At 51.0% G+C, this 20,046-nt stretch overlaps 1 protein-coding gene across 19 annotated transcripts in view; it reads right to left on the bottom strand.

Moving 5' to 3' along the window:
- Window positions 1-20,046, bottom strand: part of GATAD2A (GATA zinc finger domain containing 2A) — a 121,517-nt gene that overhangs the window by 41,705 nt on the left and 59,766 nt on the right. For 4 of the 19 annotated variants that reach the window (XM_054538771.2, XM_054538770.2, XM_054538772.2 and 1 more), the window contains one exon: window positions 383-504. The exons of 14 other annotated variants lie outside the window; for them this stretch is intronic. In XM_054538771.2, the coding sequence (XP_054394746.1) occupies window positions 383-502 (120 nt within the window). In that variant the 5' untranslated portion in view covers window positions 503-504. Of the gene's footprint in view, window positions 1-382; window positions 505-13,191; window positions 13,376-20,046 lie in introns of those variants that run through there. One more of the 19 variants, XM_024236478.3, reaches the window with a different exon arrangement.

Below are 20,046 nucleotides of genomic sequence, written 5' to 3'. Positions count from 1 at the left end.
CCCCAAAAAAGCATCCCCAGGACATTTCATCACTGCCTTGGGGTGTCCCCAGCCTCCACCGTGTGGCTGAACATTGGTGGAGCCAAGCTACACCCTGCCCTGTTGGGGGCCAGAGGCAGCAGGGTGCTGAACAGGAGCAGTGGAAGGTGGCTGCTTATCAGCAAGGAAAGGCTCAACAGCAAACAGAGGAAACGTTGTTCTAGATCTGAACTACCTGCCTTTGGGATTTTCAGCACCTGTAATGTCTGGAATTCAGGAGGGCGGTGACTGCACTGTTCCAGGAGCAGGGTTGGGGCCTGGGACTAGCCCTACACTGTGGTGACTCGAGTTAACCCCAGCTTCTCCCCTTCAGGGAAGGGAGGTCTCCTCACTCCCTGCTCACCTCTGGGGAGTGGGGACTGGGGATCACATTTAACCCGTTGGTTGCCAGCGAGGTACACTTTGAGTAGAGTGAGGCCTGGCCCATCAACGTGCCACCGCCCTGTACCTGCAGCACACACATATCTTGATTTAAAGAAGAAAGAAAAAGAAGAAAAAAACAGCTGAGTCAGTTTTTGATCCCATGACATCACTGGCTCCACATGACCCTTCCCAGGATTCAGTCGGAGAGACAAAGCACTTTCCAGAAAACCAGTCTGAACCGGTTCCAGACAACAGGCTGAAGTGTTGTTAACCCTCACGGAGACAGGACGACAGCACAACGATGTCTGTCTGCAGGGAGGCGGCTGGCATTCCACAGCAGGGTCTGGGACACTGGCACTCTTAAAGGGGCTGCTCTAATCCCAGCCTCGACGTCCCAACAGGACAGGGCACAGGAATTGAGACAGAGAGAGTCAGGTTCTTAAAAAAGCATCCCAGTGTTTACCAGGAGACAAAAGAGAAATTTAGCAGCTGAGCTCTAGTGGAATTCCCGAAGTGTCACAGTTTTCCATGGGACAGTTGGTGCCCACTTGGGCCCCACAGAGAACCCCGATTCACACCTGTGGCATGCTCTATGCTGAAGCCCTCTGGTCCTATCCGTGTCCTCACAGGCAGGGCACTCATCTTGCCAGAGCCTTAGTTTCCTCACTGGCAAACACCCTGGGGAAGCCTGTCCCAGGTAGAGCCAGGCAGACCTAGTCTGGAGGCTGGGGGCAGCACAAGGCAACACAGGGGTCCTGTCACCATCCATGGGATGCACTCCAGAGCTGACTCATCTGCAGCTTCCTTAAAGGAGCCAATTTCACAAATGAGCAATAGCGCAAGGCCCTGCCCAAATATGCCCCCTCACGCACTCAAACTGAAAGGAAAGAAAGAGACAGCTGCTTCATGCTTCTGGAGCCAGAGGGAAAGCAGGCCGTCTACACGCGTACTGTGCCAGTGTGGTCCAGCCAGGGCACCCGGGCACTGGCTTCAAACACTGGGGTCTCCTCAAGGCCAGGAAATCCCTGGTGTGCTTCACACAGGCCCAGAGCAGCTCTGTGCTCCCTACCCTGTCTCACCACAACCCAGGTGCCATGGTTGACCCCTAGCATGACCAGGCTGAGGCAGGGAGACCCCAAATCTCAAGGGCACAGGCTTTCAGACTCGCCTCCACCTGTCCCCAGCCCCTCCGGCGTCCCAGCCTGCACCTACCACCCATCCCACACCAACTGTGCGGCCTCCGCTGCCCCCGGCCAGCCTGTCCACCCCCGCCCCCGCTCCTGCTCAGCTGCCCCTCAGCTCCTCCGTGGAATGGAGCCCAGGTAGAGGTCGAATGTGGAGGTCATGGCCTCACTTCTCTGGGGGAGGTGAGGAATGCTACGGTGTCCCTCTCAGCCCTGAAGTTCTATGGTCTCTGTCCTTCCTTCCTCCGACGTGCCTTGCCCATAAACCCCATCTGAACTGCTCACTAACAGGTTGTCTGTCTCACCTCCCATGAGACCACAGATAAGTCACTGCCCTCAGAGTATGGGTCCCCTCCTCTCCTTTCACTTCCCTCACTGTGGTAGGGGTGGGACATTCCTCCTTCAAGCACTGCCTTAGACAGCAGGTATGTGCACTCCCAGGCCCAGGGCAGGGAGGAGCCTGTTTAGGTGAGAGATGAGGGGAGGCCAGGACCTCGGACAAGTAAGGTCCCCACTCTACGGATGAAGCTTCCCAGTCTGGCCTGATAACTACTGTTGGGGATGAAGTCCCCAGGTGGACAGGGAGAACGCACCTCCACCTCCAGGACATAGCACCCTTCCTGTGACTCAAAGAAACCCCCATGCTCCCCACTCTGCCCCTGTTCCAGCCAGGCAGGGCCCCTCCCAGCACAGCCTCCCACCCTGTAAGCCCTGGGCTCAGTTCCATGAAGCCCATTTGAACCGAAGACCCTGAATGAGTTCTCGAAGCTGCTCTGGCCCACATGGACAAGGTGGAACTGACAGCCAGATCAGGGGGGCCATGGCTGTGTGGCCTCACTTCACTTCGTTGTCACTGGTATAGGACCAGAGGCTACCCAGAGGTTCTGAGAGATGCAGGATGGAGCAGGGCCTCAGGTGCTCAGCAGAGCTGCTCCCTCCAGCCCCAGAGACCTCTCTTGTTGGGCCCCTCATTGTGGTAGCGGATCAGAGTCCTCAGCAGAGGGCTGGCTGGCGTGTACTCGGTGCACAGCAGCTCACTATGAAGCTTAAGGCCTGGAACTCTGCCAATCCCAGGCCCGGCACTGACGGCTGGCCTCACAGCGCCCGCCTGCCCTATGCCTGTGCCTCCCAGAGGCAGGCCACTGCGGGGCGGGGACCTGCGGCACCCCTCCCCCACCTCAGGAAGGACAGGCACAGCTGGAGGGGGTGGGGCCAGCCCCCGAGTGCAGGGGGCTCCTTTGGCAGGAGCCTCCTCCACTACCAAGACCAATGACGCAGGGCCTGCTACTGGCCAATCCTCGGCCACCACAGGACACTTGCTCCTGGGGAGAGCAGGTGCGGGTAAGGAGTGGCTCCTCCCTCCTCGAAGCAAGTGGGACTAGTGGCCCCAGCACAACAGCGCTGGTGGCCACCGCACAGCAAGCACAGACCCAGGAGCAAAGTTGTCAGGAAGAAGAAAGCGCGACAGATGACTCCTGCAAAGAGCAGTGGGGGGTGCATCAGAACACTTCCTAAAAGTAGGTGAAGAGGCTAGGTCACCCTGACTGGCAAATGAGGATTCATTTCAAAATTCCCAGTGACAGGGGAGAGTGAGGGGAAGGCAGCTCCGGTGGCGGAAGCTCCAGGCCAGGCCTGTGCGGGAGCTGCCAGTGCACGGAGAGCAGCCCCGTCCTGGAGGCTGAGATCCTCTGCCGGCTGCTGCCTGCACAGACAGATCCCAACAGCAGTGTGCCCATTTGAAAGAGGAGAGCACTGAGGCTGCCAGGGCTACCTGAGACACAAGGTTGAAGGTCAGCCTCACCCTCCTCCTCACTCTCTCCAAACACCCCAGGCCGGGCTGCAAGCCAGCACAGATGAGCAGCACCAGCAAGGCTGAGTGGGCATCGGTCTCCTCTGATACAGTCAGAGGATACGGTCAGAGGATACGGTCTCCTCTGATACAGTCCCGCACACACTGGGCTGGCAGGTGGTGGGGGTGCAGCCCAGCTCTTCCTCAACTAGGGGCTAAAAAGGACAGGTTCCAGCCACACTAGAGACCCCATATAGGTATAGCGCAGCTCTGACCAGGAGCACCTCCATGGGCTTTGGGGCAGATAGGAATGCTGCTTTATTTTCGTAAAATGCCACCATCCAACTGGCCTGAGAGCCTCAGGCTGAAAACATGTTCTAGAACAATTTCAAAAGGCTGACTGATGCTGTGGCAGGAACCAGAACTCTTAAAGAGGACTTGGGGGACAAACAGAAGGCACCCAGCACACTTCTGGCACACCAGGCCAGTATGCATCTCTTGATAATTAAAAGAGAAATTAAGTACATAGACACAAATCATAAAACCAAATCCCTGAGATCACACTACTAATACTAACTCTACCATAAAATGCCATCTGTGGCACCCATCACTAACATACCCATAGTAACACTCTTATTTCAGACAGGAAGAAAGTGAGGCTTCGCAGTAAGTGGGTTAAAGCACTGGCGGGAGCGGCAGGACTGATGCTCTGAACAGTGGATTTTAGGCGTCGTCCTGCCTCCTCACCCTACAGCAGCTCACCGAGCCTCCACTGTGGGCTGGGGACTCAGTGGTGAACAAGACGGAGGGAACACCATCCACCCCCATGCTGGAAAATGAGCGAAGTGACAGAGGGTGTTGGTGACGGCGCTGTGGGGACACGAGGCAGAGCACGGGGCAGTCAGAGCACACAGAGGGGCGGGGGCTGGGCGGAACGGGCGGCACCGGAAGCCAGCCCTGAAGGAGACAGGGCCCGAGCGGAGACGTGCACTGGGGGAAGCACTGGCCCAGGCCGGAGGGGAGGAATCTGGCTTGCTCTAAAGGATCACCTGGCTGGAGGACTGCAGGGCAGGGGAGCGGTTCCTATGGTGCAGCTACACTGGGGAAGGGGACAGAGCAGAGGGGAGATGGGGCACTCCCGAGGGGGTTGCTTTCTTTCACTTGTTTTTGCCTGAGCAACTGGACCAGTGGGGCTGGCTTTTCTGAGATGGGGAGGAGCAGATCTGAGGAAGGAAGGTTGGGCTACAGTTTGGATGTGCTGAGTGCAAGGCCCATGATGAGCCCCACGGAGATGCTGAGGAGCAGAGCCCTGAACCTGGGGGCAGCCACTGTCCTCAGGAGGCACAGGGCACCTCGGGGCACCTCTTCCTATCAGGAAGGAAGAAGGGCCCATGAAGCAACCAGTGCTGAGTCAGATGATGATAATGGGGTCCAAGTGCTAGCTCGCTAGCTGTGAGCTGCGCCCAACACTCAAGAGACAAGGGCCCTGTAGGCACACAGCTGCAGCAAGCCTGCGCCCAGATGCCCACCTCCAGAGCGCCCCTGTGGCCCTGCCCTTCACACAGATAGACGCACAGCACAGATGGGCCTCTGGACCCAGAACCCCTGTCTACTCTCCTCCCGGCAGCATAGCCCGAGGAAGCTCCCAAAGCCACATCCTGGATCTGTACCCCCTTCAGTGGCTCCCCCACTTCCTAAGAATCAAACCAGGGTACCTTGTTGTGGCCCAGAAGGACCTGTGGAGGGGGTAAGGAGAGAATAGGTGGGCCAAGTTTTGGCATTGGCAGCGCCTGCCTAACAAGCATACTTCTTTCCTATGCAGAACAGACACCTCCATCTGCTCAGAACTGTGGCCCGAGCCACTTCCTGACGCACATCTCTGAGTAACAGTGACTAGGACTCATTCCGGAAGGAAGCCACACCGGAAACAGCAGCTCTGGACTTCTCAACGTCAAACTTCGTTAAGGCCAAGTACAAGAGATACAACTTAACTTGAGAGACAGAAAGGTGTTCCAAGCAGTCAGCTCCTACAACTAGACACAGCAGGGAACAGAGACTTGGTCTCAGCTCCATCACACACACACGCTGGCTGGCCATGGGCCAGGGGAGAGGTCTGTCAATCAACCACAGGACCAAGGACACAAGATGGACACAGAAGCTTCAGTGGGCCAAGAGAGGACGCCACTGCCCCTTCTTCCACAGTGTTTATCGAAGATGTCCACACAGCTTAAATTATCTACCCTCTGTGCCACATGCTAGAGACTCTCAAATTCTAAACAGTCAACCCAAACTTTTTTCTTTAAGAACAAGGTCTCACTATGTTGCCCAGGCTGGACTCAAACACCTGGGCTCAAGTGATGCTTGAGCTGAGCCTCAGTTTCCCCATCCCTACTTCACAGACAATGCTATGTGAAGAAAAATGGAAAGAACTGTGGGAGAAAGGTTGCAGAATAGCATAGTACCATTTACATGGTTTAAAAAAAAAAAGGTGTATATAGGGAAAAAACTGAAAGTAACTTCACTAAAATCAAAACTGAAAGGAACTGGACCAAAATCAGAAGTAGTAATCTCTGAAGAGTAGATTATTAAGAAACTTTCACTTACTATAGTAAACATTTCTGTATTGCTTGAATTCTTTCTTTTAACAGTGACTATGAATCAGTCCTGTATTCAAAGAAAGCCAGGATTAAAAAAGAAAACAAGAAAACCAGATAAAACAACAGCCCCACCTGCTAAGGATGAGAATCAAAAGCACAAGTGTGAAGCCAGGCACAATGGCACATGCCTGTAGTCCCAGCTACTCAGGAGACCAAGGCAGGAGCATCACTTGAACCCAGGTATATGAGTCCAGCCTGGGCAACATAGTGAGGCCTTATTTCTTAAAGAAAAAAGGAAAGAAAGAAACTAACAAAGAAAGACAGTACCGCATCCAGATAAGGAGGAAGGAGGCTCCCTAGGGTGAGAAGCTCTGGAGAGAGGGGGAAGCTGGCTCCTCCAACACTCCAACGCACAGGACTAAGGACACAAGATGGACACAGAAGCTTCAGTAGGCCGAGAGAGGATACCACTGCCCATTCTTCCACAGTGTTTATCGAAGATGTCCAAGCAGCTTAAATCATCTACCTTCTGTGCCACATGCTAGAGACTCTCAAATTCTAAACAGTCAACCCAAACCCCTCAGCTCATTCCCACAGCCCACCTTCTATATGGGCCACAAGCCTCCCTGAGTGGCTACAACCACCAGGCCACAGCGTACCTCACCAGAGCCCTGGCAACAATCTCTTTGCCACTCAGGAGCTTCATCTCTCACTGCAACTCAATGTTAAGCTCTTCAATGGCAGAAACTTTTTTTCACCAGTCATCATTTTCAGTGTAGAGCAAACAGTATAGGCTTGGTACGCACTGCTGAGTTACGCCTACGTTTCCTGTAAATTAGACTCACGAAGCATGGGATTCCCGGGGTTGCCCTACAGGGCAAAGAGGAGCAAACAAGTAAAGTGCTTTCATTTAAAACTCCAAGACATGGGGACTGAGATGGCGTCTCCCAGACTGAGGCCAGGGCAGGAGAAGGAATCAGGCAAGACGTTCCAGGCCGGGGAACAGCATGCGCCAAGCAGCTGAGCAGGGAGGGTCTCAGGCTAAGGAAGGGAAGGCCATGGTGAGTCCTGAACTAAAGGCTTTCTCAAAAGGAGAACAGATGTCTACTACTCACTGGCTGACACTGGGTTCTTAACCCTTGGTGGCCTGAAAAGTAAAGACACACCAGAGATACAGACATCTTCTCTCTCGCATGTTATCAGGATGGACCCCAGCCCAGCCAGCTGGCTAGGAGCTCCCTGAGCCTTCAAAGACCCCAGACTGAGAGATCGTCTCTGTGCAGTCGTCCTAGGACAAGACCAGCAGTGGGGAGGTACAAGCTGGCTGGAGCCAACTACCTCTCACTGAGAGCCTGCATGAGTTGGAGACCGGCATGTGTTACCCCACAAGGTACAGGCAACTGAAGTCTGGCTGGGTGAAGGTCCAGGCTAGGTCTGAACTCAGGCCACCATGCCTCTGTCTAGGTGGCCACTCTCATGAGCCTTCCACAGTGTGCTCCAAAGGGCCTTTTGTTAATCTTTTTTTTTTGAGACAGAGTCTCAGTCTGTTGCCCAGGCTGGAGTGCAGTGGCACGATCTCGGCTCACTGCAAGCTCCACCTCCCGGGTTCACGCCATTCTCCTGCCTCAGCCTCCCGAGTAGCTGGGACTACAGGCGCCCATCACCACACCCGGCTAATTTTTTGTATTTTTTAGTAGAGACAGGGTTTCACCATGTTAGCCAGGATGGTCTCGATCTCCTGACCTCGTGTTCCACCCGCCTCGGCCTCCCAAAGTGCTAGGATTACAGGCGTGAGCCATCGAGCCTGGCCTTGTTAATCATGTTTAAACTGCTTTCACTTGAAGTGACAGGCACAGGTGGGGCTCAAAGGAGAGCTGCATACATGTGAGGAGGAGGATGGAACAGCCATCCTCAGATGTCTCCAGGCAAGACTGAACCTAGACTTGCCCTGCCTGGGGCTATGGAAGAAGCTCTGGGAGGCCCCTGAGAAGAACCTGCAGCCAGAAGGTAAGAGCCCTCAGAATGTCCCAACCACTCACCAGATAACAGGCTCTGTGACAGCAGGTACAACACCTTGTCCATGTCCCTGAAGTGGCCCCACTTCTGCAAGAGTGTCGGTCACAGAGTAGGTGTGTTGCACCTACTGGATGCATGGGCAGAGGTGTCACAGATAGGAGTGCTTTGAGTTGAGGGACTGGATCGGACACTTCAAACTCACTTTCAGTTCTGGGATCCTCAGGGTTTCATCCAAATCTATTGCTCCTTTGTAATTAATAGAAGCATGGGGATCTTCTAATTTTTAAGTGCAAAACACCTAACACTGATTGAGCATCTACCCCACGACCACCTGTAAGGTAAATATTCTCATCAGCCGCCTTTTTGCAGGTGGGGAAACCAAGGCACAAAAGTACCCAAGTCAGCCATCAGAAGGCCCCATCAACCACTCAGAGTCAGACCTGAAGATTCCAAAGGACATGGGGAGCACTGCACCTGTGGCAATTTGGGCTTGACCTTGCCCTCTCACACCAAGGGGTCCAGATGAGATATTAAGTGATTACGACTTTATTGTCATGAATGAGAACAAACCTTTTGGTGTTTGCCTTTGCCTTCAAAGTACGGTTAAGTTCTGCTGTAGCACAACAGAGGCAGCACTCCTAAAAACCACTGCGTGATGCAAACCCATGTGATAAAAATACAGGGCTTATGGACATAAGGGTTAGGGACACAGTACTCCAAAACTTCATCTATGACATAAGATAGGAACCCAAGCAACGACACATGTGGATATATGAGCAGCACAGCTGCACACACGCTCAGTGGCTAAGAAATACACAAATGTTGCATGTCTGACCCTCACCTCGGGGAAGACCTGCTGCTTGCCGTGAGCATGGGTGGGGTGCCATTTCTGCTGCAGGGAGGCTGTCTGACCCCGGAAAGGGATAGGGTGTGGCCTATAACGTGTGGGACCTCAAGGGGGCTTGGAGCATGTCTGAGGTGTGGGCAGTTTTATTTCATGTACTCACAGGTGCTCTACTATATTAAACTGGGAACAGTTTTCTAGATTCACCTAATACAAGAGTTGGCAAACTTTTCCTCTCTCTTTTTTTTTTTTTTTGAGACGGAGTCTCACTGTGTCGCTCAGGCTGGAGTGCAGTGGCGCGATCTCAGCTCACTGCAAACTCTGCCTCCCGTGTTCACTCCATTCTCCTGCCTCAGCCTCCCGAGTAGCTGGGACTACAGGCGCCTGCCACCATGCCCGGCTAATTTTGTTTTTGTATTTTTAGTAGAGATGGTGTTTCACCGTGTTAGCCAGGATGGTCTCGATCTCCTGACCTCATGATCCGCCTGCCTCAGCCTCCCAAAGTGCTGCGATTACAGGCGTAAGCCACCACACCCGGCCAGCAAACTTTTTCTTAAAATGCTACACAGTAAATAATTTTGGCTCTGCAGGCCATTTAGTCTCTGTCAGGAATGCTCAGCTCTGTGGTTCTGACAGGACAGCTGTCCCTCGAGACCCTTGGAGGATTATTTCCAGGAACCCCTTGGACGCCAAAATTCCCAGATGCTCAATCCCAGATATAAAATGGTGTAGTATTAGCATACAACCTATGTACATCCTTCCATATGCTTTAGTAAGTCACCTCTAGATTACTTATAATACTCCATAAAATGTAAATGCTATGTAAACAGCTGTTATACTATAGTTTTATTTGTATTATTTTATGTTGTATTGTTTTTTTCCATCATTTTCTTCCAAAAAAAATTTCTTTTTTAAGACCCAGAGTCTTGCTGTCACCCAGGCTGGAGTGGAGTGGTGTGGCGCGATCTCAGCTCACTGCAACCTTTGCCTCTGGGGTTCAAGCAATTCTCCTGCCTCAGCCTCCTGAGTAACTGGGACTACAGGCACATGCCACCACGCCTGGCTAATTTTTTGTATTTTAGTAGAGACAGGGTTTCACTGTGTTGCCCAGGCTGGTCTTGGAACTCCTGAACTCAGGCAATCCACCTGCCTCAGCCTCCCAAAATGCTAGGATTACAGGTGTGAGTCACCATGCCTGGCCCCCAAAAAAATTTTTTTAAGAGATGGGGTCCCACTGTATTGCCCAGGCTGGTCTCAAGCTCCTGGGCTCAAGAGATCCTCCTGCCTCAGCCTCCCAAGTAGCTAGAATTACAAGCACATACCACCATGCCTGGCTTACCCCAAATATTTTCAATCCACGGTTGGTAGAACTCAAAGACGCAAAACACAAGGATATGGAGGCCCAACTGTACATACCTGAATGGGCGTGTCTGCGAATTAAACTTTATTTACCAAAACAGGCCACCACCTTGTGGGCCATAGTTTTCCAATCCCTAGCCTAGTGTTTCTCCTGAACAAAACCACACGCAACTATCGCAACATTTGTGTTACACCTCAACGGTCCTCTAACACATCAATCGTGTTGGAACAAATCTGCTTTTCCAAAATAAGCCTTATAGCAGAATGGACTACAGAGAAAAGTAGGTTTCAAAAACAGAAATCTAAGGGGGTGGGGGGTGAGCGCAGTGGCTCACACCTGTAATCCCAACTCTTTGGGAGGCCAAGGAGGGAGGATCACTAGAGCCTAGGAATTCAAGGTGAGCCTGGGCAACAAAGGGAGACTTCGTCTCCAATAAATTTTTTTTTTATTTTTTTTTTGAGACAGGGTCTCGCTCTGTCACCCAGGCTGGGGGCAATGTCTCGATCTCAGCTCACTGCAACCTCCGCCTCCCAGGTTCAAGCAATCTTCCTACCTCAGCCTCCTGAGTAGCTGGGACCACAGATGGGTGCCAACACACCCAGCTAATTTTTTGTATTTTTGGAACAGATGGGATTTCACCATGTTGCCCCGGCTGGTCTCGAACTCCTGAGCTCAGGTGATCCACCCACCTCGGCCTCCCAAAGTGCTGGGATTACAGGCAGTGAGCCACTGCACCTGGCCTTCTGATAAGATTTTTTTAAGCCGGGTGTGGTGGCTCATGCCTGTAATCCCAGCACTTTGGGAGGCCAAGGTGGGCAGATCACCTGAGGTTGGGAGTTCAAGACCAGCCTGACCAACATGGAGAAACCCCGTCTCTACTAAAAATACAAAGTTAGCCGGGCATGGTGGCGCATACCTATACTCCCGGCTACTCCGTGGGCTGAGGCAGGAGAATTGCTTGAACCCAGGAGGTAGAGGTTGCGGTGAGCCAAGATTGCACCATTGCACTCCAGCCTGGGCAACAAGAACGAAACTCTGTCTCAAAAGCAAAACAAAAACAAAAAACAAACAAAAAAAAAAACAAAAAATTTGGCCAGGCTTGGTGACTCACACCTGTAATCCCAACACTTTGAGAGGCCAAGACGGGTGGATCACGAGGCCAGGAGCTCGAGACCAGCCTGGCCAAGATGGTGAAACCCCATCTCTACTAAAAATACAAAAATTAGCCAAGTGTGGTGGCGGGCACCTGTAATCCCAGCTACTCAGGAGGCTGAGGCAGAGAACTGCTTGAACCCAGGAGGCGGAGGTTGCAGTGAGCTGAGATCGCTCCACTGCACTCCAGCCTGGGCGACAGAGCAAGACTCCGTCTCAAAAAAACAAAAAACAAAAAACAAAACAACAACAACAACAACAACAAAAATTTAAAAATAGCCAGTTGTGGTGGTACACGCCTGTGGTCTCAGCTACGCAGAATGCTGAGGTGGAAGGACTGCTTGAATCCAGGAGGTCAAGGCTGCGATTGTGCCACTGCACTCCAGCCTGGGCAACGGAGCAAGACCTTGTATGTGGGGGGCACAGCGGACAGACTTGAACGTGTAAATTCAATCCAGAGCAAGGACTCAAGGTTAACTCTTTTGACAAGTCAGAAGGAAATTTAGTTTCAAAAAGTGCTATGTGCAGACAAGACAGCTTGCTACAGGGTCAATTTTATACTGTCCTAAAAGCCCACACTTAGAACACTCAAGATAAATAGGTCCCTGGTAGAAGGAAATTACGTGCTATAAACTCAGTTGCTGCAGTGGATGAAACTTTAACCCAGTTACAGAAACAAGCACTCCCTAAGCACAGGTGCGTCAGAATCACACCAAAGCCCTAAGGAAAAGCACAGGGCTGACAAGGACCCGAGGGGCATAAGCCCAGCCTGGGGGCCCAGGAGAAGCCTCGCTGAGGAGGGGAGGTTTCAGTCACAGTGCAAGCACAAGGTGTGAACCAAACACACCACTGAGGCTGACTGCTGGAGGAATGGGGGCTCTAGGGATGCCCAGTGGCAGGAAGGGAGTCACAGGGCACAGGCTTCCCGGGTAACCAGGACTGGCCATCACCTTTGAGGACTGAGGGAGAGTGAAGTCGTTTGTGCCAGGGAAACCCTGAGGACACATTACCTGATTTTGGGGGGACGCACAGGACAACAAGGTCCACACCCAGCTAGTGTGACCTCTCCCAGCTAATGCTCTGCCATACACATGACTGTCCCACTCTGGGGCAGGATCTGGACAGGCAGGTAACCTACATCATGTCCTGTCCCACAGAATGAATCAAGGTCTGAAAACAAAGTTACCGTGAGTGGCTAAAGGTCTGCGTGTGGTACATTTTGCCTGTGGCTTCAGCTCCTCAGCCCAGCCCCAGCCCAGGGGTTCAGCAGAACCACCAGGACCTGTCTTGCCTACTGCCACTCCCTGCCTTGGTCTTTCAATTCTGCACGTCACTTCACCCCCCAGCCTGGGGGCGATCTATGTCCTGTCCAGCTCACACTGGGGCTCCCTGGACTTGGGGGCTGACATGGATTCTCTAAGCCTTCTGCCTGATTGAGAGGCTGATGCAGTTCAACAGGTAGACAACCACTTTACAAAAACAGGAGACGGAACTAACACATTCTTCCGTCCTGTTGAAGGTGCCAAGTCACTGTTACAAAGGCTTCCCACAAGATGGGCAGTCTCCCCATCAGCCTCTGACAGCCACAGCAAGGCTCTCAGTGCCTGAGCAGGGACTCCTCGGCCCCACCTGGGCTGTGGGATCCAGGGAAGCCAAGGGCAACAAGAAGACTGGGAAGGGGACAAGGAACACATGGCACCCATGAAGTAAGAGCATCTGACCCTGTAGGAAAGGCAGAAGACAGACAAAGGAAACAGTGGGACAGCAGACAGACACCTCCCTGCCCTGCAAAGTATACACTAGTTAAACACAGAGCAATCCTGAACACCACACACATGTATACTCACACTCATACGCATGCACAGTTTTCATCCCCTCCTCCTACTTCTGAGTCTTGCTCAACTGTCTCAGAAAACATCTTTCTGGCCAGAAGCAGTGGCTCACGCCTATAATCCCAGCACTTTGGGAGGCCAAGGAGGGAGGCTCGCTTGAGTCCAGGGGTTCAAGGCTGCAATGATGGCACCATTGCACTGCAGGCTGGGCAATGGAGCAAGACCCCGTCTCTAAAAATAAGAAGAAAAAAAGTCTTTCTTCTGCGTTTAATTCTGAACAAAAGAACAGTAGTTGTCAAGAGCAATCAGCATCCACACAGCTACTGATCTACTTGTCTCAAGAATATGGAAAACCACAAAGTATGGTTTTCAGACACAAGGGCCGGAATCACCAAGTTGTAGAGCATGTGAAGGAGCCCAGAGCCCTGCTGAGTCTCACACGCATTCCCACCCGCCTACTTCACTTCAACCCACACTACTTCGTTGGCCCCGCAATTTCTCACCTAGCTGGATAGAGCCACAGAACGTCCTCAACTCACTGGCACTGCAACCTTGCTTGTTGGTTCTACTTCATGCCGAAAACATGGTAATGTCAGCTTCCAGAGAAGCCACAAGAACTGACTTGTTGACTGTTGAACATCTGGACAATGCATAAACTCAGAAGGAAACTTCTGCAGCACGAGGAGCCTGATCAGTGCCTGGGACACCCCTTCTAATTCACAGCCCACCTGGCTGTCATCAGGCTGGAGTGCAGTGGCATGATCTCGGCTCACTGCAATCTCCGCCTCCTGGGTTCAAGTGATTCCCCTGCCTCAGCCTCCCAAGTAGCTGGGATTACAGGCACGCACCACCACACCCGGCTAATTTTATTTTTTTTGTATTTTAGTAGAGGGGGGTTTCACCGTGTTGGCCAGGATGGTCTCAATCTCCTGACCTCATGATCCGGCTGCCTTGGCCTCCCAAGGTGCTGGGATTACAGGAGTAAGCCACCACGCCTACCCCACTTTTTAAAAGTTTGAATCTTGGCCGGGTGTGGTGGCTCACGCCTGTAATATCAGCATTTTGGGAGGCTGAGGCAGGCGGATCACAAGGTCAGGAGCTCAAGACCAGCCTGGCCAACATGGTGAAACCCCGTCTCTACTAAAAATACAAAAAATTAGCTGGGCATAGTGGCAGGCGCCTGTAATCCCAGCTACTCGGGAGGCTGAGGCAGGGGAATCGCTTGAAACCGGGAGGCGGAGGTTGTAGTGAGCCAAGATCATGCCACTGTACTCCAGCCTGGGAGACAAGAGCAAAACTCCGTCTCAAACAAAACGAACAAAAAAAAGAGTGTTTTTGTTTTTTTAATGTAATGAGGTTGCTTGGTGAAAGAAAGCATCCCAGTACAGAGGCCACACTTGTGTTCAGCTGAATACGATGAAGAAAAAGCCCCCACATACCCCCCAGCACCTTGTGGTACGGGGATCCTGACCGCCCCCTAGCCTGTGAGAGGAGGCCTGAAACCTTTAACAGGTCCTGAAGAGGAGGAGAAAGCTGAAAGCTGTCAAAAGGCACAGAACACACTCCAAAAAGACATGAGCAGCACACATCCAATTCAAGTGAAGTACCTCCCCTCAGGCCACCAAATACATAAATTTGAGCACCAGCGTTCCCTGAAGAGGGGGTGAGCAACAGCCCCCACAGGTGTTCCCTACCCAGCACTTCCAGGAAGACGCTATTTACAAGTGCCATGCTCAGCTCTGACAGAGGGAGATGGGCATCTACTGCCTCCTCCTAACAGGGCACATATGACAACCCAGGTGTGCCCAGCACTGTGCTGCTGAATGGCAGGGCCCCTTGCCAGCACTTCATCTGAAATGCTAATGACCCATGAATATAAGCTGGTTCCCATCACCAAACAGTGGGCGGAATCTGAGGCAACGACCAGGACATCCATCCCATCATCTCTAGTTCTTGGTTCTAGAGCTACTCAGAAATGCAGGTAATTAAAAATGAAAGGGACCAGGTGCAGTGGCTCATGCCTGTTAATCCCAGCATTTTGGAAGGTCAACGCAAGAGGATCTCTTGAGGACAGGAGCTCAAGACCAGCCTGGGCAACACAGCAAGACCCTGTCTCTACAAAAAAACCTTTTAATATAAGATAAATAAATAAAAGAATGAAGGAAGTAAAAAGAAAAGGCACCTCTGGCTTTCCCATTTACAAATAAATGCACTTACAATCTCATGTGTTTCAGGTAGAAGACTTGTAAATGATGCCTCCAAAATATTTTTTTAATCAATTTATTAAGTTTTTTAGACAGGATCTCACTCTATTGCTCAGGATGGAGTGCAGTGGCATGACTACAGCTTACTGTAGCTTCGACCTCATGGGCTGAAGCGATCCTCCCACCTTAGCCTCCTGAGGTCACAGGTGGGCACCACCATACTGGGCTAATTTTTGTAGAGACAGAGTTTCAACCATGTTGCCCAGGCTGGATTTTTTTTTTTTTTTTTTTGGTACATTTAACAAAGTAAACCTGGAGAGCAAAACATCACAGAAACATACCCAGGTATATTAATATATACTCAAGCAACCAACAACGTTTTAAAAATAAAACCTTCCAGGTCTCGTGGCACGTGTGCATGTAGTTCCAGCTACTAGGGAGGCCAAAGCAGGAGGAATGCTTGAGCCCAGGAGTTTGAAACCGCCTGGACCCTGTCTCTAAAAATAAATAACATCTAGATGGTCTGCAAATTCCTAAATGTAACTCACACTAAGCCTGCACAGTGGAGAGCAGCTCTGGTAGCCTCTCACTCCAGCACCCTGTACAGAGCAAAGCTGTTTTGGGCATAAGTTGTCTCTAGAAAATAGATCACTGATCCCAATAACCAACAGCCCTCCCATGGTGTGCCCCACCGCTCAGACTCACCACGGAATTGTGCAGGGCCAGCCTGGGACAGACAGGTCCCCAGACCCCAAACTCCCTCTCTGGTGTCATCTGGGGGAAAAAAACTGGAGAAGCATAGTTCTTAATCAGGGAAGATGGTGTAGGGATTATGCCATCTTCCAGAGACACAGATGATTGCCTGAAAACTCCCAAAACCAGGGGACGATAGTGTCCACACACTGGCCATGAAAGAGCCCCACAAGGATCACAATTAGCTGCTTCTGTATATTGGCCCTGTGTCTCAGCTTAAGGGCCCTTCCGGGTAGCACGAGATGAAAGCCTGTCTTCACCCCCAAGTTGTACCAGACAATAGGAAAAAGCACACCTAAACTGATCACGGGCTTATGAGGAGAAAGACAGGTAGCAAATAAGTGTCTTTAAAACTACTGCTAGGCCGGGGGCGGTGCCCTTTAGGAGGCTGAGGCGGGCAGATCATTTGAGATCAGGACTTCAAGACCAGCCTGGCCATCTGGTCTTGAAGAGACCAGATGAAACCCCATTTCTACAAAAAAAATTTAAAAATTAGCCAGCATGGTGGTGGGCGCCTGTAATCCCAGCTACCCAGAAAGCTGAGGCAGGAGAATTGCTTGAACCCGGCAGGTGGAGGTTGCAGTGGGCCGAGATTGTGCCACTGCACTCCAGCCTGGGAGACAGAGAGAGACTCCATCTCAAAAACAAAACACAACACAACACAACTACCAATAGCTCCCTGTGCTCACACTGGAGATCAGGACTTGGTTTCTGTGTGTGACATCTCAGAACTGTTCAGTGCCCAACACTGCCCTCATTTGAGGCCGTGCTTGAAGTGGCCCCACACCTGCGCCACTGTTGGCCAGGGCCTGTGCCCGTGCCCAAGCCCAACCCTGCGGCCCCAGAGAGAGAAACAGATGCTGCCCAAGGAACACACGACATAGAAACAAAGGTGCCGCCTGTGAAGGGGGAGTCTGGGCAGTCTTAAACCTCCACAGGTAAATGGGTACCAGAGTCCCAGCTGTAGGACGTCACTGTGAGGGCTGGCCATGCTCCCCTTCTGTGGGAAGGGCCTGGCTCTCTGTCCCCTCCCAGATGCCTCCTGGGCCGTGAGCCTACGCGGCCTACGAAGGGTTACGCCTGCCATTTCCATGCCATCTGCTACATGCCCATCGGGCGTCACATCACAAAATGGGAGGCCTTAACCCTTCCAGGGCTGTAGTCTCTCAGGGATGAGCCAGGCGAAGCTGTGGCCCTGACCACCAGCTCGATCAAGGCCTGAGACTGGAAACGGCAGGGAGGTCTGGCACAGAAAATTCCAAGGGCCAGAAAAGCCTTCTCAGTTCCTGGAAGGAAATGTCAAGTGGAAAGTGAGGGAACCAAAAATTCATCTGTTGCCATTTTCATCAGGGCACCCAGCAACGTGGTGACGCTGTGGGCTGGAGGCCCTGCCCAGGCGCCCTTCCTCAAGCTCCTCCCTACAAGCATCCTGCAGCATCACAGAGCCACAGGGAGGCTCACAGCCAGCAGGGAAACCTACTTCTAAGATGAAACAAACTATCTGCTCTCAACACAGCCCCAGCCCGTGGGTCTACTCACAAACAATCCTTGCAGCAGGTTCCTGCACAGCTGTAAGGGCTGGGACAGAAATCCTACTTCTACCCTCTACCTTGCAAATGGAACTCTTCCCCTCAGGGGTGGGAGGAGTCTGTGTATAGACACCCACACCAACCTCTGGGCAACAGCTAAGCTGAGCTGTGCCATGAAGTGGGGGAGTGGGGGGTCTGTATCAGTGCTTCTTTGGTAAAACATGATACTTAATAACACAGAAGCAAAGCCCTGGCCAGAAGGTCCTGCTGGCCTGACCATAATCCAGCCACCCCTGTGCCCGTCCCCCAAGTCCAACCAACCCCTCTCCTGTTCTCTCAGCTGAAGCCACACTGACATCCTGGCTCACTCCCACCTCAGGGCCTTTGCATCTCCACTGCCCCAGGTCTCAGCTGATAATGCAAAGTGAGAAACGCTTCCCCTCCACACATGCCCCCCAGGGGGTCTCTATGCCCCTTCCTGCCTCATCACCACTTGACATGCTATTTATTCACCTCTCTGTTTGTGGGCTTCCACCCCCAGGATATCAAGGGACACCTATTTCTCTAGCACTACCATCCAAGGGCCCATGCAGGCACAATGCTTTGCACAGAAGAGGCAATGTATACACATTTGTTAAACAGATTTGAAATAGTACTTTCAGAACTCCCAACTACCACTGCCCTTCAACCTCCTTCCTGGTTAATAAGCCAAAATGTCTTCATGCCGACAGAAAAGATAATGATCAAAACCAAACAAAACCTGGCCAGGCACCGTGCAGTGGCTCACGCCTATAATCCCAACACTTTGGAAGACCGAGGCGGGAGGATCGCTTGAGGCCAAGAGTTTGAGACCGGCCTGGGCAACATAGTGAGACTGTCTCTACAAAAAAATAAAAACAAAACAAAATCTTTACGTCACCCCATATATGAAAATTAACTCAAAATGGATGAAAGACCCAAGTATTAGGAGCTAAATCCATAAAACTCTTAGAAGAAAAAACACAGGAGAAAAATGTCATGACTTTGTGTTTGGCAAACAGTCTTACATATAAGCACAATATCAAAAAAAGAAAGAAGATAATTTGGACTGCATCAAAATTAAAATCTTTTGTGCAAAGGGCATTATAGAGTGGAAAAAAAAAAAACACCCATAGAATGGGAAAAAATTATAACAAATCATACACCTGATAAAGGTCTAGTGTCCAGAACATATGAAGGATCCTTACAACTCAGTGACAAAAAGACAAGCAACCCAATTAAAAAACAGCCAAAAGACTTGAACAGACATTTCTCCAAAGAAGAGAGACGAATCACCAATGAGTATGTGAAAAAGACTCTGTCTCAGTGTCATTAGTCATGAGGGAAATGCAAATCAAAACCACCATGAGAAACCGCTTCACACCCACCAGGATGGCTACAATCAAAAAAGCCAAATAAGTATTGGTAAGGATGTGGAGAAATTGGGACCCTCATACACTGCATGGTGGAAAGTAAAATGGTAGAGTGACATGGAAAACGGTGGACAGTAAAATGGTAGAGTGACATGGAAAACAGTGGAAAGTAAAACAGTAGAGTGATGTGGAAAACGGTCTGCCAGTTCCTCAAAAAGTTAAACGCAGAGTTCCCACATGAGCCTGGGCAGGGCCTCCAGCCCACAGCGTCACCATGCTGCCGAGTGTCCTGCAAGTCCACTACTAGGTATATCCAAGAGAGCTGAACATATAGGTATTCAAAAAAAAATGTGCAGGTGAATGTTAAAAGCAACATTATCCACAATAGCCAAAAAGTAGAAAACAACCCAAATGTCCATCAACGGATGAATGGATAAACAAAATGTGGTCCATCTAGACAATGGAATATTATTTGGCCATAAAAAGGAATGAAACTCTGATACAATGTGACTGAACTTTGAAAACATCATGCTAAGTGAAAAAAAGTCAGACAAAAAGGCCACATACTGCATGATCCCATTTATATGAAATGCCAGAAGAGGCAAACCCAGAGACAGAAAGTAGAATCAGTGGCTGCTGCGAGGGTGGAGAGCAGAGTGAAGGAAAAGGCAGTGACTGCTAATGGGGACAAGGTTTCTTTTGGGGTGGGGGTGATGAAAATGTTCTAGAATTACAGGTGATGCACAATACTGTGAATGGGTTAAATGCCACTAAACAACATACTTTAAAATGTTAAAACTGGTGAATTTTCTACCATGTGAATTTTACATGCTTTTTTAAAGAGGTGAGAAAAGAAAATAAAAACAAAAACAAAAATACTAATTCCAATAGCCATGAACCCCTCTAGAGCTACTGAAATACTAACAGGCAAAAGCAGGTTTGCTGTGACCCCAACAGCACAGAACTGGGTCCTTCAGTAAACATGCTCCTTTT

Source organism: Pongo abelii, chromosome 20, assembly GCF_028885655.2.
Source record: "Pongo abelii isolate AG06213 chromosome 20, NHGRI_mPonAbe1-v2.0_pri, whole genome shotgun sequence".
Taxonomy (NCBI): domain Eukaryota; kingdom Metazoa; phylum Chordata; class Mammalia; order Primates; family Hominidae; genus Pongo; species Pongo abelii.
The sequence above is the reverse complement of the archived record's forward strand: the minus strand, read 5'-3'. Positions and strand labels throughout refer to the sequence as shown.